Source organism: Genypterus blacodes, unplaced genomic scaffold, assembly GCF_046128005.1.
Source record: "Genypterus blacodes isolate CSIRO-AG114 ecotype Tasmania unplaced genomic scaffold, CSIRO-AGI_Gbla_v1 ptg000067l_1, whole genome shotgun sequence".
Lineage (NCBI taxonomy): Eukaryota > Metazoa > Chordata > Actinopteri > Ophidiiformes > Ophidiidae > Genypterus > Genypterus blacodes.
In genome coordinates this window covers 15,112,105-15,137,612 of record NW_027466879.1, presented here as the reverse complement: position 1 = coordinate 15,137,612, position 25,508 = coordinate 15,112,105, and the positions used below count along the sequence as shown (strand labels likewise).

Below are 25,508 nucleotides of genomic sequence, written 5' to 3'. Positions count from 1 at the left end.
CAATCACATATTACAGTGATAATATTCTTCTTGACATAGATGTAGAAGAATTGATCTTTGTGGATCTGCAGAAGATCACATCTATTGGACAATCAATAAATGGGTACATAGCTGTTTCTGTTGAATCAGATCTCCTCATTGCTGGTTTTGAAGGGTTAAAAAAAGAGATTCATTAAATTGGTTAAGAACATTTTTTTGTAATCCAGCCAAAACAAAGCTCTATATATTCCCTGTATCAGCACTAATATTTGTATCCTTCTGATCCATTTCCCCTCAGGCCCGCGTGTGACCCACCTGTCAGTCACATTGGCCCCGCCTCCTCGCCCCGCCCCCCTCGCGCGCTGAGCTGGAGCTGAGAGAGGAAAGCAGCGGAGAGAAAAAGAGCCAGCGATGGCTTCGCTCAGACAGGAGCACGGCTACGGGCTCTCCTGCGGGAAAAACAATAAAAACTCTCCCAACAGGACGCTGTTCCATGTCAAGCTCACCGACTCAGCTATCAGAGTGCTGGAGGCTTACCAGAACCTAAAGGTACCGTGAAATATCCTGCAATTTTGTCTCCTTCTCTCTCTCTCCCTCTCTCGCTCTCTCTCTCTCGCTCTCTCTCGCTCGCTCTGTGTGGGTTTGTGTTTGGTCTGAAGTTGAACTGGCAATTGTCAAAGTTGTCGCCTGTTTATTTCACTGCTATGTTTTCTTTCCTTACATTTCAGTTTTTTTTTTTTTTTTACATCATGCATCTTCGTGTTGTATCTTGTTTTTAGCTTTTAAGTCGCTGAAACAAGTTTTTTTCACAGTGGCAGTTAGTCGCCTCGGTGTGCATGCTGGAAGCCTGTGATTAAAGAGCAGCCAGTCAGCTGTTTGCTTCCTTACGTTAAAGTAAAGCCTGCTGTCTGGCTGCTTATCGAATTAACAAGGATAGTTTGTCTGCTGCTCACGATTAAAGTCCACGAGAGACCATTATCAGTCATTATCGATTGTCTAGCTTTTATTACCATGAAAGAGATTTGTTATGCTCATTAGACTAATTCAGGTCACCTGTACCTGCCAAAACAAATGCCTTTCACTTTTGTCTCACATCAGGGATCTTTACCACGTGAACCATCCATTTGTTTCAAAGGAAACCAAGGGGTAAGTTGTTGTTGTTTTTACTGTCTACACACTTTCAACTATGCTCTAGTTCAGGGGTCTCCAACCTTTTTCAGAGGACTGAGAGCTAATTTGACAAAATAAGAGTGTCCGAGAGCTACTTATGTTTTACATTATTAGTAACATTTATTCACTTGGCTAATTCTCCACCCAAACCAGCGAAATAACCGTCTTTTGTGTGAATATTTACAAAATGTTGATATCCAACACTCGCATTTAGTATCAAAAAGCACTTAAATTCAGCAACATGAGTTTTTTTCTGTATACTTTTTCAGTGTCAAGCTCACACTAATACATTCACGTTATATTAATCTCATAGAACTTAATTTACCAGTACAATTCCTTTCATATTTCACATATTCTGACCGACCACATATAACAGTTTCCCTTCACATTGTAATTCTGGGAATTCCCTGTAGTTCCCATATCATCTGTATTCACATGCATTCATTCTGGTCTGATGTTAGTGAGATGGCAGAAAGTGTGTGGTGTCTGCTGGAGTGTATCCACTTAAGTTCGCTCTTATGGAGCTCCTTGTGGAGCAGTTGGAAAGTCCCGTGACAAGTTGCTGTGTGCTTGACAGGCACACACACATTTTAATTTCTCATGAAAATAGTATATTTTTGTCTTTTATTGGGGCTATTTTCTGAGGTCATTGTCAAATCCGTTGGCGCTTGCTACATCGCCTCATGTTATGCTGTCAGACGTAAACAAACTTGAGTTTCATTTGTTGGACTGACAGCCAATTGGCATATAATCATTTTGTGACAGAAGGGGGCCGGATGTCAGTGAATTTGATTGGATAGAAATTTAAACAGCTTTACCAAATGTCGTCAAATGTATGTATTTTTTTAACCTTTAGCGAGCCACTCGGAAACGGGTGGCGAGCTACTGGTAGCTCACGAGCGACGTGTTGGAGACCCCTGCTCTGGTGTTTAAGATACCATGTACCAATAAAGTTCAAGCAGCTTAAGTAATAGCGAGTTAAAAATGTAGCTTCTATTCATGCTGTGACCATGAGAATTGCATGTGGTATCAGCGGATGATCGTGTCTAAATTTTGTTCTAGCCCGTCTCGCCATTTTAAGAAAGTTAGGGTAAAAAAATCCTGTGAAGCTTTTCCTTGAACCAAGTCTCACAAATGTACAATTTAAAGTATAAAGAATCTGTAACCTTGTCTAATGTTCTTGCTGGTGGAGAGCAAGTAATATTACAATCCACAAATCTGGCCCATTCTCTTAAGATGGCTAAAACAACATTTTAGCTAAGAGTTCCTTCCCTGGGCAAATGCCAAAAAAATTCACAAGCTCTTCTAAATTCTAAGAAGCTTTTATTTATCGCATTTACTGTTGACTCTAATGGCTGATTGCACTGGACCAGTGGGAGTCTTTAGAGCACTCGGATGGGAGCTTATAGCTGCTTGTCTTCAGCAGATAGGAGGCATGCAGGTTACTGGGTCATGCTGGTGACTGTGGAGAGGCTTTGTTAAGTCAGTGAGAAGTGCTGGGAAAGGGATGGGAGGGAGGAACACACACACGCACGAACGCACGCGCACACACACACAGGGAGAGAGAGGAGCCAGAGCCATTTCATTGGCGACTCGCACAGCAGTAGGAGGAGATGTCCAGAATGAAATGTGTGTACAGTCACCCCTGGTACCTTGTCTAAGTTTGAGGCGCTGAGATACAGACACAATGGTGAGAGGGCAGAAAGTAATATTTTATTTTATTCTCAAGCATTATTTCCCCCTCTATGTATTTCGCTTGATTCCATTTCTTGCTCCTCATTCTCCATTCGTGTGTTCTGTTGGGTGGGATGCGCTAATAATTCCATGAGGTTTCCACATAATCCCTTAGCCACCCAAGCTGGTGTGATGCTGCAGCACGGCCCATTTGAGAAGTGTTTCTTTTTGGGGGCGGCTATGGGTTGGAGGTGAGGGATCAGTCAGTCAGCTGCTGTGTTTCTCCGACTTAGTCGATCCCAACAGCACAGTGCTCTCTCTGTACAAAATACACATTAGTTTGAGCCACATGATCATAGCGCATACTGTGGATAATTGTGCCACTTACATAATTATGTGAATTATTTTGAAAGGCATTTCTGCTCCAAAGTAATCCCGTGCACAGTTTCAGGGTTTCAAGACTATAGGCCCTGAGCAGAATGTACTTGAGGAGACTTGGCTTGCCACAACTCTTGCTAGATATTTAGATTCAGTCTGAATAATCTTATTTGTGACTTTCACTTGGACACGATTTTTGATACTGACAGTGTGTGTGTAGGTGCCATGAGGTGACATGATGAGCTGTATACGCTTCAGGAGCAGCCACTCTGTCAGTCTGCTCTGACAAATGTGTTTCTCTTCTCTCTTTTGATCAGCTTTGCTTTTTTTTTTTTTTTGCTGGTAAAATTGGTGTGAAATAATTATGCAGCATCACAAAAAATGCGACGTTTTGATTTTGAAGTGAAAAGCTGGTGGGACAGAATATCAGAATAAAATGATTTAGCTTCTATGAATCTGTCTAAAAAATTCATGCTGACCAGATTTGAAGCAGCTGAGCTCTATACGATCGCATATTGGTCAGTAGATTGTATTGCGCAATCCATGTTATATCTCTCTTACAATGCATGTTGATGTTTTATTCTTAAACGCACAGATGTTTGGTTCTGACTGAGACAGTGACAAGTGAATGTCTGTGCTGACTGTTGCTGGCACCCTTGCGTACATGGGTACATTTGCTACAGTCATAGATAGTAACATGACTGATGTGCTATATTATGTGTGAACATGCATGTTTAATGCTTGTGTTTGTGTGCTGTGACCTGGGTGTGGATCTTGGTTGGGTGTGCGTGTGTGCCTAAAGGCCTGATGTATTCATGTCTCACCTCCTCCTTCCTGTCCTGCCCCCTCTGCCCATTGTGAGGTAATCCTTATCCTGGCAGGATTCCCCCTGGATCCTTCTCACCTCTGTGTGTAAGAGTGCAAGTGTGTTTTTGTCCGTCTGTGGTGTTTCACGTCAGTGCATGAGAAAGAGGGAGATACAGAGTTGTTGTTGCCGATTGTGTTTCAGTGCATGTCTGTCTATCCGTGTGTTTAGACTGTCTGTGCCCAGAGCCCCCGGAGTCCCCCTTGATTGTGTGCCGTCTTTTCTGATTTGAATAACAATGAGCGGGGGAATGCAGGCCCAGTCCTTGTCTGACTACCTAAACCAAAATAAGTGAAGTTTCTCAGCCTTGTGTGTTCCAGTCATCCCAGATATGTTGCGGCCTCTGTTTAAGTGACACTCCAGCCGTTTTTACAAAATTGCATCATTTTCAGATTGTTTAAGTCTGAATTGGGTCACTGCCATTTTTTCTATTAAGTTGAAGCATTCTGGAGATGTGTTGGTACTCGCTCACCATGTCCATAGGCAGTTGAGTGGACACAGTAAAAGTTAACGCGTCTTGTGGAATTCCAATAGAATTGTGTTACGCTTTAATGATGATACAATCTTGTAAAATGGGGTACAAATTTTGCCATTTCATCTGACATCTCAGCGTTTTATTAAAAAATGGGAAGACACGGGTGATTTCTCATTGCTTCTGTTATTGTTCCAGCATATTGATCGGCTGATTATTCAAATGAGCCAAATCCAAAGCAAGGAGAAATACGCCTTAATTGTGCATAAATCATTTGAAACATCAAATCAAGACGTACTTAATATGTGCAAAAATGGGGCAATTAGCAACGTGAGCGTGTGCGTGTTTTGACATTTCAATTAAGCCTCGCCTGCATTTCAGTAATGTTCTTTATGTCACATGTAATAAATGTATGTTGTTTTCACCCGGGTCACGGTAACCACTGTGCCTGCCATTTTATCAGCACAAAGAGCAAATTGTTGAGGAATTAAATTCCGGTGTGGTACTTTCTGTACAACCATTTGCGAGGAATGAAGACCTTGTGCACTGACTGGATTCACCTATTTATTTAGTCAACATTAGTGTGTAATAGGACGCACACGTAGCCTCTGAGGAAATGCCTTCCCCGTCTGATTAAGCAGCTTGAAGATGCAGAACTCATCTTTGCTTGCTGAAGACCAAGTCCCATCTAATTCCCTCATGGCCTCCGTCATAAGTTAATGAGACGTAAAAGGGCGCATGCCTCCCCAACCCCCCCCCCCCCCCCCCTATTTCCCCTCCATACATATGTCATCGTATGGCCCAAGAATCCACCTAGCTTACAGGGGAGAAGGGATGGCTTTTGTTGGGCACAGTGACCCACAATTTGTTGAAGTTGACAGTTTGGCCCTCAGGCACCTGCCAGAGACGTGTCGTCCTTGGCATTGCACAGGGAAACCTCAGGGGATGCTTGTGGCACGGCACCCCTCCCTGTCTCCTCCTCCTCCTCCGTATGCAGCCTCCCTTCCTCCCTCCCTCTCCCGTCTTCCCCTTGCTGCCGGAGCTTTGCAGGTCTGGCAGCGCCTCTGTCCCTCTGTGAAATTGCAAATGAAAAGGAATGGAGGGTGATTACAGGCTGGGGCTTGATTACATGCACTGTCTCCCACTCAAGGCAGCCACATTAATCACTCTGTGCCAGCACGTGGAACCCAGAAGAGACGCAGCATAGCTGGAAGCGCTGACTGATTGACTGTGGGATCACGCAGTTGCACACGTACGCGTAAACACGCAGACGTGAACACAGACAAAATCTCTGTTTTTTTGTGTATGTTCCCCTCGCTCTCTCCCGCAGCCCCCCCCCGCCCCCCCCCCCCCCTTGTCTCTCTGCCACTTGCTCAGAGACACAGACGCATTGTGTTTTGTGTCGCTGCGCTACATTGTATACGCTGGTGGTCGGATGGCCCTTTGTGGAGGGGACTCGTCTTAAATGGAATGTGTCAACATGTGGCCTTGGGAATGATTTGGCTCCTTTGTTTGTGATGAGATTATGAGAAGTGGTGGTTAGTGACGTGTAGTGAGGATGAGGGCGGCAGTGGCCGTTTGTGTTTGTGTCTAAAGGCCACAGTACGCTTCATCAGACGTGGCTCGTCGGGCTCGATTGGGAAGGTAAACTTTATACCTGTTCCCTTTTGTCAGCACTTGGAGGTGGAGCGGAAGCCTGCTGTCATAGAGCGGGGAGGGGGCAGTGTGTGCGCAGCTGTGTTTTGGTAATCGCAACATGATTAATCCGCTAAATGGGGGTAATGTTGCACAGGAACGACGCGTTTAATTTTTTTCCCATCCAAGATTCGAAAACAAGGAATATGATTGCTCAATCGCCATCACATGACACCACATCAACAACATGTTGTACTTCTTTCTGTCCTTTTGCACCGATATGGCCTTTAAAGTTGTAATTTGAGGCTACATAACATAAATTTTATTCGTAAGAGTATTTGTATGTTTTTTCCACTTCCACAAGGGTTCCTGGTGGTGTCTTTAGATCCCCAGACATTCCAACATCTAACAGGAATTCAGTGTCTTCAGTGTGTTTTTGTAATCTCTACAGGATTATAAACGGGGCTTTAAATGGGTAAACGAACTGTCTCTCGCATACACATACACACACACACGCGCACGCAAATTGGCTGGTGGAAAGGGTGTTTCCACCATTCTCCCGTCTTATGAGTGGCAGTAGTGCTGATTACACCCCGGTGAGAGGAGGCCGAGCTGAGCCTCCCCTTGCTCATGCTGGATTAACACTCGCACAGTCTGCACTAGCATCCAGCCCAGAGTGACTTGCCTCCTGCTGATAACAGACAGCGGTGGTGGCGGCAGGTTTCACCGCCTCCTCCTCCTCCTCCCTCTCCTCCTATCAACCCGAAACGGGAAGCAGTGCCATGGCATCCCACTCTGGAGCCGAGGAGGCCAGAACAAAAGAGGGCCTGTTTTCAGAAGGCCATTACTCAGGCTGCAGAGGATGTGGAAACAATAGCCTGCATGAGATCTACACCCAGACCCCACATTCAACACAACGCGAGCAGGAAACATAAGCCCTGTGCACAGACAGCAGTCTCTCACAGATTTTGTTCAATCGACTTTATCGTTTGATAAAGTCAGGAAAGTGAGACTTTCCTGTTCCCTTATCGACGTGTGGAGACATTTATTATGGGAAAGTTACAAGGGAACTGTGGCTCATTAAGAGTGTCGCCACACACACACACACACACACACACACGATCATACGTACGTTTGTGTTTGGTGCAGCCCTATTGTATCAGAATTTCATCGCTTCTTGCAGTCTCTGGTAAGAATTGCTTAGGCTGAAATTGGGAAAGTGCTGCTAGGATTTGGCCGTTGCCTTGTTATAAAAGACCTCCATGGGTAATTACGTGTTTTGAAAGGTCATGGATCTTTCAAAAGGTTGGTGTCCATGATAACTAAGATGAAGAATTATAGTGTGGTTAAAAGAATTGGATCATAAATGGATCACTGTGACATACTCCTTAGGCCGGTTTCATTTGGTGTTTTAATTTTGCACACACGTCTCAGAGCCTTTTTTTTTTTTTTTTTGAATGGATTGACTTGTGGTGGAAAGTGAAAGTAAAATGATCAATTTGACAAACACAAGTACAAGACCTTCTCTTCCCTCTCTTGGGTCGCAGCAGTAATAAGATGTTTCCTGTAGTCATCCAAGCCATCAGCCACGAAACAACTCATTTAAATGTGGCTTATTGAAAGTAGAGTGAGAAGTGTAACTAATCTTTGTATACTTTGTAGTAGGTATGTAAATATACAGTACGCTTGCATGCATGTTTAAACCTTGATTATATTATACTCAGATTTAGGCAATACATGGATTTCTTTTTTTCAAATGCCCTGTAAACACCAGAATCAGCTTGAAAATGACACCATGTTAAATTGTTCCATGTATATCAGGCATAGATTATTCAGTTGTAGGAAATGGTATATTCAGGGTAAACCATCCTCACAGGCCTTTCCTCAGCTTCAGTCTATTACCAAATGATAACAAAGGGAAGTGTACAGGAACCGGGTTATTCAGTTAGAATCAATTAACTGAATTTAGATCCACATTTAACATTGATGGCAATTCAGCAGATGACATAATTCATTGGTTAGATAACAGATAACATCACAAAAACCTGCACAAAATCTGTGCTTTGAAAGGCAACAAAAGTCTGACAGCTGCCAAACCTGCTGAGTATCTTTGAATCACTGTACTACATGTGCATGCACACACTTGCAGAATGTAGTGTATACAGCACACACACACACACACACACACACACACACACACACACACACACACACACACACACACACACACACACACACACACACACACACACACACAACCTGCACATGCTTAGACCACACGTGATTTTCTCACAGAAGCCTCGTTCAGCTCTCAAACATAGGAAACTGAATAACTGCTTGCCTTAGGGTAAGGGCTGCAGTGCTCTCTTACATAAGTTGGTGGTGTTGAAAGTTGAAATGTCTTCACATCTTCTGAGCCTAAATTCTAAAGTGCTTAATTTAGCTAGATGACGAACAAAGGGGCCCGAGGGAATACATGTCCTGATTTGTGAGTCTGACACATAATGGGAATGTCCTGCTTGCCAAAGTTGCATTCCTGGAACAAAGACAACCTGATTTTCTGCAAGTAATACTAAAGTGATCTTAGAAGTTACTATCACATGCATTTGTCTATATTATTGTTTGATTTTTGTTGTATTTGCATAACTTGATTGATATTTATTTATTTTTGTACCCTATTTCATTTTTTGCTTATCATTCTCTGATAAGGTTATGATGGCCTGATCTCATTCACTGGTCTCATCAACAGCAGTGGAGTCTGTCCTAATGGCATTAATCAGTACATGTGCATGCACTCAGAACACGTCTCTGGAGTATTTCTCCTTACTGCAATTAAAGGCAAAACTGCGATTAAGCAGTTTAGTGCTCTGATTATACGTGACAAGTTGCATAATCACAGTATGAGATGAGTCTGCAGCATTCTTTGATTAAGATGTTAACAGTCCTTGATAAATCCACTTTATCTGCTAATCTGTTACTGAGATTTGTGCCGGTTTCACACACATTATCATGTATGAAGCCTCGATCGCCTTATAAGTGAAGTTATTGTTAACATATTGAATGTGGGGAGTGCGACAGGAAGGTGCAGGTGCAGTGGTCACACACTGGCCTGACTGAATGTGTGAAGTGAGTGGGCATCAGAGGTCATTATTTGGGTGAAAAGCAAGTATCTTTAGTTGAATCTCTTCAAATATGGTGCTCCTCTAGCTTTGCCCCTTCACCTTTTACCCTCTTTGGGTCACTGACCATTATAGAGGTCAAAGGTCACTCCCAAGTTTAAAGGAAGTTTGGCTACATCTCTTTTTTTAAAAGATTTACCAATATAATTTAGTTCATTTGTGCTTACCCACCTTAAAACATTATCTTTGCATATGTTTCCGTGCTCTAGTTTACTTATTTGCCCCAGGAAAAGTATAAGAAGATCAGACACGGCGCACAAATTCCCTGAATATTTTACATGAAAGGACGACAATAAATATTTCATTATTCATGGTCAGTTGGATGCTTAAAGTGCCAAGTCCTTTTGTGAGAGCGGCTCTCTGGGTTTGAATTGCCATATGTGCCTCTCAGGAGAATGCGTTGCTTTTGTGTGGGGGCCTGGCAGCTGGGAACGAGGGTGCTCGGCGGAGTTTGCACAGCGGAGGTCTAGAAGTCTGCCTGTGGAGGTCAGATGAAGAGACTTCAATGGCTAAATGCCAGGCAGTGCTCCTGGGTGCGCTGCATGACTGGGCATTTAACAGCTGGAATCCTCTGCCTGCACACAGCACAATCCAGTGAACACCGAAGCAATCAATTATTTATTGCTGCGAGGAAGACTAGAGGTATCTCCTTATTCACTGAATCATATGTCTTTGCTTTCTGTCTTTTTTGTGTGTGTGGCCCAGGGTTTGCGTGAAATGCTACTGTTGCTTTTGTAAGCACAACATTCCAGGTACAAGTTATTTAAATCCTATTTTTCACCTAGAAGAGGATTACATCTGCAGCTGTTTCAGGCATCCACACATGCTGCTGAAAACTCCCTGCACAGCCTTTATTTTCAGGGCTTTCAGCTCTTGTAAAGGATTTAAGGGTTGAGTTTGAACACGATTCATGCAGTTTTATTGCTTCATTGTGTTGGCTGGAGTCGCGTATGAATCGCACTCATAAGCTCTCCCGGTGCTTTCCCCGTCACTTTACATTTTCTATTAGTTAAGCGACTGATGACAAACAATTGCGATGCGTTGGGAATGGGAGGTATTGAAGCAGAAGACAGAACTGATGGCCATTCATCATGGTTGAGTTTCTTTATTCTTCAAAAGATGTAATACGGATCAAGAGAAAAGGCAAGTGAATGCATCCCAGGGCACGTGCAGCATGTGTACCCCTTATGACCTCAAGGCTTTGTTTAAGCTGCTCCATGGCGGTATGGAGGAGATGCCTGTTACATTACCACTGGCAGCAGTGAAAGAGTCTTACAACGGATGGAGGAGGGGAGTTTGCAGTTGCTATAGTTTATTTAGCAACAAAAAAAAGAAGGCAAAGAAGGTGGGTGTATATTTAAGGTATATCATTTAAGTTAGGAAGGAAGATTTTTCTCTTTGTAATTCCACAAATGCAAAGTTAAGATGTTGGATCCAACATTTAATTTGGTGTAGGTTTTGGAAAGACTCAGTTTGTGGAGAATGGAGACAGGGCGTGATGTTGCACCAGCTGTTCCTTGGGTCTCGCAGCTGATTAAAAGTTGTACACTCCGCGGAGTGGCACTACTTTGACAGGTGTGTAGGTGGTTCAGTCTGACGGAGAAGAGCAAGGGGTTAGTGGAGTGACATCTTTATTTATGTCTCCGTCTTTATTTTGTTGAGAGATTGGTGTGTTCACAACACATGTTTTTACTCAAGTCACTCTCAAACACATGTACTATCAACATACAGGCTTGAATAGAGAATTACTAAAATTCCGGATCATTTTGTGACATTTTATGATCACATTCTAAAGTGACCAACGTGCTTAAGGCAAGTTGCTTTACTCTGCTTCTTTTGGTGCCATTCAAGTTCAGCCATAAATAGTCGGTATAAATTCCTGTGTTGAAAGGCTGCATGTGTCGACATGTGCAGCCCGCTGATAAGAAGATGGAGCCAACATCAGTGTGTGTTTGTGGCACACTGCATACCTCCAGAACATTTGATTAAGGACGACATGGATGGAAAAGTGCACCCTGATGAATCTGGACTAAGGAGCATTTATTCAAGATTTCATTTTTCTGTTGTCTCTCCCACTATGATACTCCCTGAAGCAGAAGTGACATTCATAAACGTTTGAATAATTAACGGCTATTATTATTTGGCATTGGCTACCTCATATATGATCAAAAGCAAGTTTGCTAAGTCCGTGTACTACTATACAACCGGGCATCTCAGTTACTGACATGTGTCATTTTTACTTCCCAGCCTCTGCACAAGGATATGAAAAAGGTCTCAGTTCTCTTGCATATGAGTCAAAATGCAATTTCAGTATGAATAGCACAGTTATCCCACAAACAAAATGTGTCTCTGTAAATGCCAGTATTGGCATTGAGTTCCACTGGACACAGGCTGAGAAATGTAGACAGGGTGTGGACATTTGACCGAGTGGGTTTGAAAAACAAGGAGACCACAACCATGTGGCAGCAGAAGGACACAGCATCAGGAAGTAAAGGGAGAGAGCCAACGATAACTTGCTTGCCTGTTAATGGCAAGGCTACCCACAAGCTTGAAGAATGGGATTACTGGAAAACTGCTGACACCACTGTTGGCAGGCAATGACAAACAGCAGTTATGACGGTCTGGATCTCACCTGCAGCAGAATGTTGAACTATATAGGATTGGCCTCACGGTGACGGTGAGCTTCTCTGTCTCTCTCTGTCTGTATGTGCCGCAAACCATTTCTCCACAGAGCAAGAGTAAAGGGAGACTGAAGTTGGCATTGGCTAAATGTGGTGCTTGAGCTCTGAAGATAGTAGTTCAGGATGGGGATTTCTTAAACACATGCTATTACATCTTTTCTCGAGGTCAAATCAGGGTAGGTCCTGATTTTCCCTTCCCTTTTTTTTCCTCTCCCCACAATCTATCGCGCATGTGCAGCTTGCATGTGTGCGTGGAAGAGTGTGTGCACGCAAATGAAGTGGCAGCCTCGGCTCTGCTGTGCTCCAGTGAGTCTGCCAGGAGATCTCCTGGAGGCCTCGGTGGAGTGAACTCTTAAAAACAGTGTTTACCCAAGACAATTTATTTAAAGTTACAGAGGGACACAAAGGGGTGTGTGTGTGTGTGTGTGTGTGTGTGTGTGTGTGTGTGTGTGTGTGTGTGTGTGTGTGTGTGTGTGTGTGTGTGTGTGTGTGTGTGTGTGTGTGTGTGTGTGTGTGTGTGTGTGTGTGTGTGTGTGTGTGTGTGTGTGTGTGTGTGTGTGTGTGTGTGTGTGTGTGTGTGTGTGTGTGTGTGTGTGTGTGTGTGTGTGTGTGTGTGTGTGTGTTCTTTTCTGCCCAAGAAATATTCCTTCACTTTACAAATGATACTTTTCCGTACACTCCATCAACTTCCACAAGGGTCATGCATCCGACAGCTGGATGTATAATGTAGCGTGACACCTGTTGGTGAGGAAGAGGCAGGAGATAATGGAGCTGTAAGAAGATCCTGCTCCCCTGTGGAAAACGGCTAATGTGGAACTGCCCTGGCTCATTTTTCTGTTTCTTCGGTTGCCCGCTAGTTGCTGAGGTCTGTAGGCGACACCAACACGCAGTCAAACTATGGCTTTTATTATTATTTTAGACAGATCTTCCGTTACTGGCTAGTAAAGATAATTTTAGTTGTAGTTAAAGGTCATGCTAGTTTGAATCTCATCACAAGTTGGATTAAATGCTAAAAGATACCACAAGTGACTGTACATACAAATTAAAATGACTTGCATAAATGCGTTTAACTTTGCTACGCATCTGCCCATTTGTGTGTTGGCGTCCTTCTTACCGACTTCTGTTTCTCCTCCGCAGTGCATCAAGATCCCAGCTCCCACACCGGAGACGCCGTCTGCTCTGCGTGTCTTCTCCTTCTATTTATCCAGCGACAGCAAAGACCAGCCCCAAGCCAGCTTCGAGTGCATCCATCAGTATTTCTCAAGGTACGGCGCGGAGCTGCAAAGGGGTCAAACCGAGCCAACAACCAGGATGCTGCAAGGAAAACTACTGCGCACTTAAAATCTCTCCCCTTTTAAAAAAATAACAAACAATGCTCACATGCTCCTATTGAATTCTAGCCAGCATCTTTCATTTGGCAAATATGTGGTACAAAAAAATGATTTAATGAAGGTCAAAGCTTCCATCTGTACGGTTTCTGATGCTGGGCTTTGATGCGGTTGTGCCGTCGTGGCACGTGTGACCCAGATGTTAGGTCTTTGTCATCTCCAAAGGTCAGCAATCTTTGACCCGCTCTTTTTTTTTTTTACGATTCCGTAGAGGTGTGGAATCGTGCCTGTAATGGAATTGGGAGAGTGAGTGAGCTCATTGCTGTGTGCAGGACTGGGCAAGTGTCATTTCTTGTATATTTCTGGCCTTGACCCTCTCATTACTGTGAGACCTTGTTGACGGAGTGGATACGCATGGTAATGGCGGGTTTCGCTCTGATGCTGCCGCCTGCTGCCAGATGTTTGAGCCGAGGCCTCCACTCCAACCAGCTTTGGTTCCAGTCAGCCGTTTGACATCAAACAAAGAGAGCAACATCACAAACACTTGATTTATTTGCCGGAGTCGCTCTCCGGCATGAAAGCCAACCAGGATCAAAAGATCTCGCTCTCTCTCTGCCCCCACCATTTGCTTGATATTTAGAGGATAAAGTACAAGTGGCCTGGCATCTGAAACGCTCTGGGGAATAGGAATGTTGGAACTGCATTGGCCAGCATTATGAATCACACACTTATTTACAGCATCACTGTTTCCCAGGTTCAATTATTAAACTTTTGAAGATGAGCTTTGTCTTGTAACCGTGCCCGCCTGAGCCCAAATGAGTCAGAGATTTTCCGTAAACTCGTAAACTGGCTGCTTTTCTCAGGGTAACTCTCTATAGTGCTATACGGACACTGTGACTTAACTATAGACCTGTCAAAAGCTGCTTCAACCTCAAAGCTGCATTATGCTCCAAGAGGTCAATGCTAACCTTGCACTAAGCTAATTTATCAGACTATAGGTTGACAATGTTTACCGCACAGGAGTCTGCACTTCAAAACCTCCCGACCTCTGCTAAGCACCGCTGCCGTGTTTTTTGTTTTCTAGCGACGGCCGAGAGCAGCTGGAAGGTCAAGGCAGCATCCAGGACAAGATCACAGTGTGCGCCACCGATGACTCGTACCAGATGACACGCGAGCGGATGTCTCAGGTGGAGAAGGACAGCTGGAGCCGCTCAGCCATTGAGATCAAACCCGGAGACACGTATCCAAGTAAGACTGGAACAGAGGCCCCTTTGGACGAGATGGGGAAAAAAAGGAGGATAATGAAGGAACGTAGTCGTTGGGATATAAAGACAATGTTTGCTTTGCCTGGGGATTTATTGCTCATCCAGTTTTGTTCTGACTTTTAAATGGAAAACCATAAGTTACTGCTGTTTGTCTTTTGGTCGAACCAGATGAAAGAACCATATTTATCAGATTTGCAAATGCTAAATCTTGAGTCATAGTTATTATTGTGCGTCTTAACTTTGGCCTGTGGTTTGTCAGTTTGTGTGCCGTTTACCCAAGAGTCATTTGTCTCCCTCCCACATCTGGCTGTGAAAAAGATTGTTGGCCAAATGAACGTTTCATATCGGTCAGAGTCTTTAAAGCATCATCTCAGCGGGGAGTAGGCCAAGGTGAGCGTCTGCTTTTTGTGACATCAGCGGGAAGAACCTGGCTCACTTAGCCCAGAGCTCGTCACGTCAACGGTGATATCGCAGATCAGAAGTTGAAACGACATTTGAGTTTGAGTGCATGTGTCAGGAGAGACGGACTTTTCTTCTTTTCCTTGAGCGCCCTTTGGCTCGGTTATGCAATACAGATTCTGAGGGAAAGGCTGATTCTTGACCCTCCTGTTAGCGCTGTAACCCGGGGTGTTTTACCCTTTGATTTGGAGTGTGCGTTGTGCAACAATAGGTCTTCAAGTGAGAATGACTTTGCAACACACCAGCCTATAGGGCCACATTCCCCCTTCTGCCTCGGGTAGTGCTTATAAGGGCATCATATAATGGCGGGCATGCCCAAACCCATGCAGCGTACATTCTGACGGCACGCACGGCCCATGTTATAATTATTATGTAATTCACTTCATCGTTATGGTGATTTAATGATGATAATGAAAAGGTTTCCCCCCCCTAGAAGCGCATTAGTGGTAAAAAAGGAATGCATTCTTTTCCCGTACCTCTGCTCCAATCTGACCTTCAAAGCAAAGCTGAATCTGTAATGGGATTAGCACACAGAGGGAGAGAGAGTGTGTGTAGGGGGGAGGCCTGTCACTAGCCTGACATCTCCCACTCTGCTCCATCTGTCTGCTGCAGGGTCTTCAGCTCTGATGGGTGGGCTTGACTGCTTGCCTGTTTTAAAAAGCTGCCATCTCGCTCCCTTCATTTGATAACTAACATTTAAAGGTGTCACTGTTTTTTTGTTTTTTTTGTCCTTGCCTGAAACATTCATTGAGTTCCATTTGTGGCATCTCCTCGCTCAAGGCTTACAAATTGGTTCCGTTGAGCTTAAATTTAGGTATCTAAATGTCAGAGAAAATTCTGAAATTAGATTGCTGGGGTTTTACTTCTAACACATTAGGAGGTAAAATGTATAGAGTTCTGGGAGCAAGGTAATCTAAACACAACTGAAATGAATTGCGCTTTGTCTGTTTTTTTGTTTTTCACCACCTAGTTTTGCTGTGTTTTCAGATAAGTGTGTGAAGATTCCCAAGAGGCCGACCTCTGCAGCAGACGGTGGCATTTATAAGCAGTCTAACAACAACAACCACCACCTCCACCGGCGGAACGGCACTTTGGCCATGCCGACCCAGAAGCCCTTGAGGGAGCGCATTATCCACCTGCTGGCACTCAAACCCTACAGGAAACCAGAGCTGCTGCTGTGGCTGGAGAGAGAGAGAGCCGGATCCAAGGACAAGGCTGAGCTGGGAGCCATCCTGGACGAGGTACGCAGAGATGCATCCTCCTCCACGAACGCCGTATACACACACACACACACACACCCAGACACCACAAATTGCACACCACCCACATGGGTTTATACAGTTACATGACCCACTGATCTCCTTACATGGTGTTAGCACATAAGACCAATGTGTGTGTGCTCCCTGCCCACACAGTAGAGCATTCTCACATTCACACACTGTCTCCCAGTGTTTTGCATCCGCCCGTGACATGTGTTTGCTCCTGTTTATCGGACACCTCGTGGATGAAGGCCAACGCATCTGTGATGACACCGTGACTGAGTTGTGTCGTATGTAAACACCACAGTACTCCAAACAGCCATTAACATGCCACGTAATCCTTTAAACATATGAAACATCACCGCCAATGTTCTCTAAGAATTACTCGGAGCCGCATTCATCAATATAGCAGCTTTGCTACAGGAAGTCGGCGCTTTGCTGTTTCCACTAAACATAATCCTGATGTTGAGCACTGTGTGATCCAGCATCTGAAAAGAAGTCTGGTACGTTCTTGCTGAGGAGGACATTGTTTGCATAGCATTCAAATGTAGAATCCTGTACCAAATGAATCAAAGGGTTGGTTGTGCTTCAGTTCTGTGAGCTAATGGAGAGTCTCTGTGTGTTGTCCTGTATACTTTTTTTGGAGTACTTCCTAAAGTGTGTGTGTGTGTGTGTGTGTGTGTGTGTTTTAATTAGGTTGATGCTGTAATTGTCTCTGCAGAGTTGGTAGTGTGTGTGTGTGTGTGGGGGCTGGCTCTGACAGGAGGCCGCAGAAAATAAATGTCCTCAGAGAAAAGGCAGTCTGACTCGGTTAGAGAGGTTAAGGTCGGCACGGTGAGACAGAAAGCGGCACTCTGTTTTTTCTGTAAAACACATAACTTCTGTTGTTCTCAAATATATTCTTTTATTCACAAAATGGATATGTGTTTGCATGTAACATGTTTCATCACAATCAGTTCATGTGACGTTCAGAAAATAGACGGGAGATGTGTTAGGCTAGAACATTTTGTCGGATTTAAATCACACAGTACAACATGTTTCCTTCTGGTTGAGATGTTATAATGGATATTGTTGTTTGGAGTTACTGTGCCATGCTAAGGCAGCACTGGTGCATACCTAGCTGGCTGTGATAACACTGGCACAGAACGTGTCGTCTCCAACTTGCCGCCGCGAAATGGCACATCCAGACCGAAGGCGTGATTACATCTGCTCGCGCAAACGCCACTGTGACTTTGATTTCTTTATTTATTGTGTCAAAATCAGAAAGTGAAATTGGAAAAATGTAGAAAGCGTGTCTGAATGATTTTGCTATTATGCTATTAAGTGTTTGAATAATTCATCAATGGGACTCCTTGAGCATATTTGAAAGATCAAAGCTTTGGCATGAACTATATGTACAGTATATACGGGCCCATTCATGTGCTGGGGATCTGTGTGTATTCATATTTTGCTATTTGTTTTTGTTGAAGCATTTTACATGACATTGCGCATACAATTGTCGGGATATTTTGGAGATCATTTATACAGAAAGAGGGGGGAGAGAGAGAGAGAGAGTTGTTGTTGTTAAACTTTATTTGAGACCCTGAGGTAGAATACAAGTAGATTGAAATTGCAATGATCTCACAGGGTAAATACAGTTTTTACAGGATGATGTCAAACAGAACGTAGGCTAGTACCAATTGCATCATAGGCTGTGGTAAAGAGAAGGAGAGAAGAGGGAAACAAAAAAAAATCCCACCCCGAAACCCATCCCAACCCCGCAACCATACAACCCCCGATCTGTGTGTTTTAAGAGATTCATCAGTACATGCGTGTACTCTGGCCTCTGGAAATGTAATTCTGATGAACTGGAACAGAGCAATAGTTTTTGACATTTCATAAGAGTACAGGAAAACTCTTTTCTTCCAAAGGTTAAAATCTGTGTCGGGGTGAAACATGGAAATCCTTCAACCATGTTTGAAACTTACCTGTTGTCGCCTTTTCTTTCAGGTGGCAAAAGTGAATCCCAAAGACAGCAGCTACCTGCTCAGGGATGACTTCTACAAGTACGTGCAGAGAGACTGGCCTGGTTACGGCGAGGAGGACAGGCAGCTGATCAGCAGGCTCCTGGCCAGGTGGGCAGATCTCCGTGTACCACAGGTGTTTCCCTGGGAAAGTCATGCAATGTTTCTAGTTTGGGCAGATTATGTTTGTCTGTTGTGACTTTGGTTGAGATAAAACACGAGGCGAGCTTATTGAGCACAAACCCGTGTAATTGCACATTGTAATATTTTCGTGCCGGAATTAGTATAAAGTTCAAGTTGAAATGAATGTGACTTTTCACCATCTTGAGGAAAATGAAAGGGAAGGCTGGTAAGGGCCTCAGAGAATCACGGGATGTAATGTTGTGGCGTAATGTACTCAAAACGGTGTCATATCCGTTCTTTCTGCTGTGTCTGTGAGGGAGGAAGTATAAGGCTTTATTGTAAAAGCACTGTTTTATGACTGACCTGCAGGCATAGTCAGTCATTTCTCCACAGAAACGGTCAAATGCGGGTTTAAAAGCCCGTTTATAAGGCTGTCTTATTTTGCATTCAAGCCAGAGTTTGTGAAATCTAATTTAAGTTTTGTGCTGTGATTTGTGATGTCGTCCCATGTTTCTTACACTCTCAACCTTTTAAAGGGCCATCCCTATCTCTCCTTCTCTCTCTCCTTTTCCCCTCTTTGTGTATAAACAATGATCTCCAAAATATCCTATAATTGTATGCGCAATGTCATGTAAAATGTTTTGCTTTAATAAAAACAAATGGCAAAAAAAAGTGCCATCTGCCTGTAAAAATCAGGTTTAAAACAACAGATGGAATGAAAGCATGGATAATAAGAACAATTCCTATGATGAATTATTAGATACTGAATTTAGACAGGTATCTTGTCCATTCCATAGCTCCTTTCTCTTCATCTACTCTCTTCTTCCTCACCTTCTCTGCCTAAATCTACTAATCAACACTCCCGCAACAGAGCCTGCTGCCAGCTGTTGCAGTTCTGTTCTTCCCTAAAGCCTCAGTGACATCAGTTAGAATAAAACTTTCCTACATTTCACAGAAGTGATATCTTCCTTTCATGCCCCAAATGAAATCTTCTCCTTTTCGTCTCTAACAGAAAGTTGCAGCCACACAACAGCAGCCAACCAAGGATCGCCAACGTCCAAGTAAACCCGTCCCTGACGAAGAGCTCTGAGGAAGTGACGCTGCACCAGAGCACAGCGAAAAACCCTGCAGTGGTAATTCCTCTGCTCATTTATTTATTTATTTAAATGCAGCCATAGGTGGAAGTGACCAACCTGTTTGCACTTGGATGATTAAGTTTAGCTTTACTGGCAAGCCTTGTTGCAATCAGTGTTATGGATTAAAGTACCAGTGTACTTTAGAGTTTGGGTATGTCTATGATTTGAAAGATAAAGTCATATTTTCCCTTTTTCCTAATATTTCCTCGTCTTTCCCAGAAACGCCCAATGCCTTTAGACTCACTGGAGAGCCTCCCTGTGAAGAGACAGAGACTAGCAGACCTGAGGCAACAGCAGCCCCCCGCAAACGGACTCTTAAACAATAAGGGAGGACGAGACAACGCGCCGTCTACTCTTAATCCCAGTTTCCACGTGAAGACAGAGTTTCAAAGGACAAGTAACCACATTGGGAACCAAAATGGCGTCCCCGGGGGCCAAAATGGCTTCCCGCTAATGCACGGACTGTCTAGTGCCTCTGACACACCTGCGCTGGAGACCAGGGAGCAAGAGCCTCAACTGATCAACCAGCAGCCACCTCAGGGTGACTCACACCAGCAGCTCACCACCATCAGCCAGCACAGGAAGAAGAAATCTAAAAAGCACAAAGACAAAGAGCGTGAACGGTTAAAGGACAACCAGGGCAGTGAATGGTTAGAAAGCAGTCCGGATCTCAAGCAGAACCCGGACAAACTTGACAGTAAGCATCATTTTACACAACTTAAGCCCTCTTTTCCTCTCGCAAAGTTTGGTCGTAGCCTGATTCTGCCCCAGGGGGGAACTCGTCTTCCTCTGCCGTTTGTGGCTGATCTGACTCACATGTTGCTGTCACGCTTGAAGAAGATGCAGTGCGGAATTGTGTTTCACCGCCGCCACACCAGCACTGCTGTGGGCACAGCGTATTGTGCGTCCATCATCCGTCAATGATCTCAAACATGGCTGTGCTTTTTATCACTCGTGTGTTCCTCATGCACACGTGCCTCAGGAATAACGGGTCAACCGCACATGCTTGAAAGCGTGACTGTTGGTAATTTAGTGTGTGGCCTTGTGTTTGTTTGAAGGCCCGCCGGTGCATTTATAGTCTTATCTCATAAGCGTGACTGCGGTTGCTCCCTTAGGCTCAATCTCTTGGGTCCTGTGTGTGTTTTGTGGCGGATTGACTCAACAACAGCATGAACAGTGTGTTAGGTCCCCTGATACCAGCAGGATCATAACTAGACTCACTCACACAGTGACCTGCACCAAAACAACAACAATAAAGCTCAGAATGTAGACCATGACACGCTGGCATGTCAGCATCGACACGAGACAAAGTCTAATGTTTCCTTTATCATTTTACAGATCCTGACATCACAAAAGCTGAAGCCTCTGAGGAGAAGCCCGATTATGTGCTGTGAGTGACTGATTTGACTTTTTACTCATACAAATAGGAATTAGTACAGCTGTCCCGTTTTTAACTCAGCTGGACTCTGAACTTTGTTTTGTTTTTTATCTTATTTCTCTGCTGCAGTAGACATGTTAGTTTGTTACTTTTATTGAAGAGACTGTAGAATAGTTTTCTCTGTCATTAAGTTATATGCTGCCCTCTTGTGAACAAAGGAAAAATGGCGATCTGAGATATTAGAATTGAATAGCTTCTTGTGCATGGTTAAGAACAAAAGTAAATCATTTTCAACAATCCTCATCTTGAAACACTTTTCAGAATAAAAGCATGGTAGGGATTGACACATGAAGTACCTCATGATCACCTATATAACAGTTGTGTGTGTGTGTCTCCTTGTAGGTCCTACAGCAGCATAACTAGTGTGGAGCAGCGTCGGACGTATCAGGATGATTTCTGTGCCGAGTATGACGAGTACAAAGACCTTCACTCCAGGATCGCCACCATAACACACATGTTTGTCCAGCTGGGATCCAGGATCAAGAGTCTGTCCCCTGGCACGCGAGAACACAAGGTGTGTGTGTGTGTGTGTGTGTGTGTGTGTGTGTGTGTGTGTGTGTGTGTGTGTGTGTGTGTGTGTGTGTGTGTGTGTGTGTGTGTGTGTGTGTGTGTGTGTGTGTGTGTGTGTGTGTGTGTGTGTGTGATGTTATTTCTTGCAGAACTGTTCTTTAATATTCACCTTTACCTCTACCTATCCTTTAGATAATGGAAGACCAAATATTTGAAAGGTACAACAAGTATCGAAAGGTAAGCCGTAGCACAGTGGCTCTCAATACCACCATATGTGAAAACAATCTATTTTTTCTGTATTTAAATTCTACTCTGGTGTGCTGCCGACACAGAGCATGCTTATGTTTGTGAAGCCCAAATACAATCCGGTTTCTTTTGTCTCCACAGAAGTTTCCAGGCTACCGAGAAGAGAAGAAACGCTGTGAATATCTCCACGAGAAACTCTCCCACATCAAACAGCTCATTATTGACTATGATGTCTCCCAGGCCTCTTCATAGCATTCCGTCTTCCCTACATGTTGGCCACTCATCATTTTCTTATGCGGAATCTCCTACATTGCACAAAGAACACGGGTTAGGAGGTTCAAAGGAGTCACTGATAGGAGACAAGAAAGCACAGGAGTCTTATTAACGCTTTTGGAGGGGGGCTGTGAAGGTCAATGAAGATGACTTTTGCTGTGTGCGAGTGATCAGAGGTCACATGATCAGAGGTCACACGCAGGGTTGGGTTGTTTTGAATCATTTCAGACGTCGGCTTGTTCTAGAGAGACCAAATGAGGAAGGGCAAATTGTCTTGGCACTTATGAGCTTCTAAATGTGACGTTTGGAAGCATTAGTGTGCGAATCATAATGCAAACATTGTTAAAAACCAGTTTCAGTGTAATATTTTTTCTTTTTGGAACATGTAACAGGTAGCAAATGTAATTTATTCACTTGATGGACACTGGTATCACTCCAGTGCGACAAAGTGTCAGTAGAAAACATTCAGACCACAGACAACTGGAATTCAACACATTTGTTTTCATCTCTCAGTTGGATTTTCACGTCAGATTCAGCCTTCAAACTTATCAAAACTCAAGAAAATGATGTCAGCCAGCGTGAGATGAATCCAAGAATCTGTGCGATTTCTTCTCGGTGCAGGAATTTTCATCACTTGGTTGCTTAAGAGAGGTCGAATAATTTCCTACTGTTGCCCTCTTTGCAGATTCATAAAATTCTTAGAATACTTGTGAGTCTGAAAGCAGCTGACTGCAGTGAGCAGTGCAGCTAATGTTTGTACAAAATACCAAATTCACTTGGCTACCTTGTGTTGTGAGATGCAGGAATGTGGATGAACCTGTCGTCTGCGTAGAACTTAAACTGAGGGACTCCCAACTAAGTATTTATTCACCGCACCTCTGACCTTTTTAATGACAGTTAAGGGACCAAAAACGCTGAGCCTTGATGTTTGCTGCAATAATTAGCTGTGGAAACATTTCTATTTGTTCCTCTTCATAACGGTTATTAACCATCATATTGGCACAAAGTCTATTTTAAAGTATTTTCACCCAATGGGCAGAAATCTTTGTTTTTTTGCTTTGTACTACTGATGTATTTATTTTTACGCCACCTTCCTCTGCTCTCTGTCTCCTGTGTTCTCCTCCTCTGTCATTTCTTATTGGATCAAAAGTGTTTTGTGTATAAGCAGCTGTGAGACGGAATTGTAAACGGATGAATTGTTCACCAACTTAAATATGCTGTATATGTTGTGTGTGTGTGTCTGAGCGTATACGGTTGTGGAGGATCGCCGGGGAGGAAGGGTCGTCTTGGTTGTCAGGGATTTACGGAGCCATATTGGTGGGAAACGTACATTTGATGGTTTGTCTTAACGTCCTAATCAGATGTGGCACTGTGAAGTTTCAGCAGGAGAGCCCTGAGAGTTTTGTAGCCATCATGTGCGGTGGTTGATGACGGATTCACATTCAGTTTGTTTTGCACTAAACCCACTCTGGAAAAAAGCGAGGCAACGAGCCAGTGACGAATTCATTCCCATTGTCATTTTTCAAGCTGGCTGAAGAGTGTGTATTGAATGTTATGGCACAGTCAGTGATGTAGAAGCCTTAAGATTAAACTGCCAATATCAGAAATGTGCCCTTATCCACACACACACACACACGCATCTGTTATCTGCCTTGTGTTACTCTTATTAGTTTGTACATTGTCTCAGCCATGTCAAAAGTCCAAACAAATGAACGATTCAATGACTTTCTGTCCCAATTTCACTTTCTGGAGATGTTCTTGTTTTATGTTACGCTTTGAAATGTGCTCATGTTGGAGTCCAGAGAGGAAAGCTTGGCTATATTGACACGGCTGAGGCTACTATCAGTTATATTGGTACTCATGTCGTTGTTCTTTTTGTGATCCTTGCTGAAGTATGGTCAGGCGCCTTTCCTTAGACAATACCACTGTTTCACAACTCTGCTGATGTGAAATGTTGACCTCTCCTGATTCGGCTCGGACGTGCTCGTGACTTTTGGTGATTTCTCAAAAACAAACGGCCGTAAAAGAACATTCAACACGTTTCCAGTTGTGAGATTAATTCCGGAGTTGTTGTATCAAGTGCCACAGTGATTGACTGAAGAACATGATCTGATTAACCCCTAAATGTGGGTTAGTAAGCAGAGTGAAAGGGTCACTGATGTCAAAGTGGGGCTGCTTTGTGCAAAATCAAATGTACATGTACCTGTCAAGTCTTAATCACAGCTACACCGGGCTCTTTCTGGTTTATTTGAATAAGTGCAGCTCACGTGGAGGTGCACTATTGTACAGTAGGTGTTTTTATGTTCTGCATACCTGCTGAAGGGAAAGCTATGCTTCATTGTATTTACTGTCGGTGTGAGAGGAGAATATGCATTACATTGCATTATCAATTGCATTTTACAAATGTACACTTTCTCTTGTACTGCTGTTCAACTTTAAAAAATAAAACCTAAGTAAATAAACCAAAACATGAAACTTTATTGCATGAAGGATTTCTGGCAGGCATCTGGTGTGCAGAGATTTGTAGAGGGTAGAATCGAGCAATGAGCATGGGACGTTTGGTGGCTCATCACCTGCTGTCTTTGTGTTGAATAGATCACTTTCCTCCTTTCTCGCTCTTCAGAGTCTAACCAGTCGCTTCACTGTAAAGCTTAACAGCAGCTCAGTTATTCAGCTTTGGAAGTGACCAAGCACATGTGTTGTATAAGTTCACTCTAGTCCAATCTTCAGTTTTCAGCTCTAGAGCACAGATCAAGAAAAGCTGGAAGTGTTTGACTCTGCATCAGACGGTGATGGAGGGAAAGCTTTCTATCCCTCTGTTATGATATACTGTATATCACAGTCCTTCAAGGAGGCACCGCAGCAGCCCCTCCCCCCTTTTAACTTTTAAAATTATATGTCTACATGGATTGTTAAAAAGGTCAAACGCTGTTATGAGCCTTATCATAGCCTTTGCTGTCATCTAGTGGCCACGGCATATGAGAAATGATACTGGGTAGATGGACCTGATCTGTTCCTCTGAGCTCCCAAAGAGGAGCACGGGTAATACTTCACTCAAGCACTTCAAGTGTTATGGTAGAAGTCCAGTGAGGTTTGTGTGAATCCTCTGAAGTTTCTTCCACTTCACAGAGCTGTGAGGTGCTCTGCAGCTTTAAGGGGCTCTACAAAGGATGATGACACCATTCAACTGTCAAAACCTTGGATTTTCAGATTTGTGCCGGTGTTTCACTGCATGGAACAGAGCAACCAAATCTCATTTGTATCAGATTATTGACCAATAACACAAAGAATATGTAGAAATGTGACCTTTGAACAATGACAAAATCATATCAGTTTAAAAAAAGATGTTTAATGAGTAAACTATGTATTTTACATCATGACATCAATGTTTGCCATTTATATGAAACCCAAACAAACAAACCAAATCAGGACTGT

The 25,508-nt window shown here is 43.6% G+C and overlaps 1 protein-coding gene across 1 annotated transcript; it reads left to right on the top strand.

Annotated features, from left to right (window-relative positions):
* Window positions 1-373: 373 nt before the first annotated feature.
* On the top strand, window positions 374-23,755 carry LOC143005006 (RNA polymerase II elongation factor ELL2-like). Its single transcript, XM_076156232.1, has 12 exons — window positions 374-528; window positions 1,078-1,125; window positions 13,171-13,298; window positions 14,446-14,609; window positions 16,073-16,326; window positions 18,334-18,458; window positions 19,483-19,603; window positions 19,826-20,303; window positions 20,945-20,996; window positions 21,387-21,558; window positions 21,747-21,791; window positions 21,942-23,755. The coding sequence occupies exons 1-12, from the start codon at window positions 391-393 to the stop codon at window positions 22,050-22,052; spliced, it is 1,836 nt and encodes a 611-aa protein (XP_076012347.1). The 5' UTR covers window positions 374-390; the 3' UTR covers window positions 22,053-23,755.
* Window positions 23,756-25,508: the final 1,753 nt, after the last annotated feature.

What these genes read in the sequence shown, in the direction of transcription:
- LOC143005006 (XM_076156232.1), top strand. Translation starts at nt 391, where the DNA reads ATGGCTTCGCTCAGACAGGAGCACGGCTACGGGCTCTCCTGCGGGAAA. An exon ending in ATCAGCAGGCTCCTGGCCAG is followed by an intron (nt 18,459 to 19,482) that starts GTGGGCAGATCT and finishes CGTCTCTAACAG; the next exon opens with AAAGTTGCAGCCACACAACA. An exon ending in GAGAAGCCCGATTATGTGCT is followed by an intron (nt 20,997 to 21,386) that starts GTGAGTGACTGA and finishes GTCTCCTTGTAG; the next exon opens with GTCCTACAGCAGCATAACTA.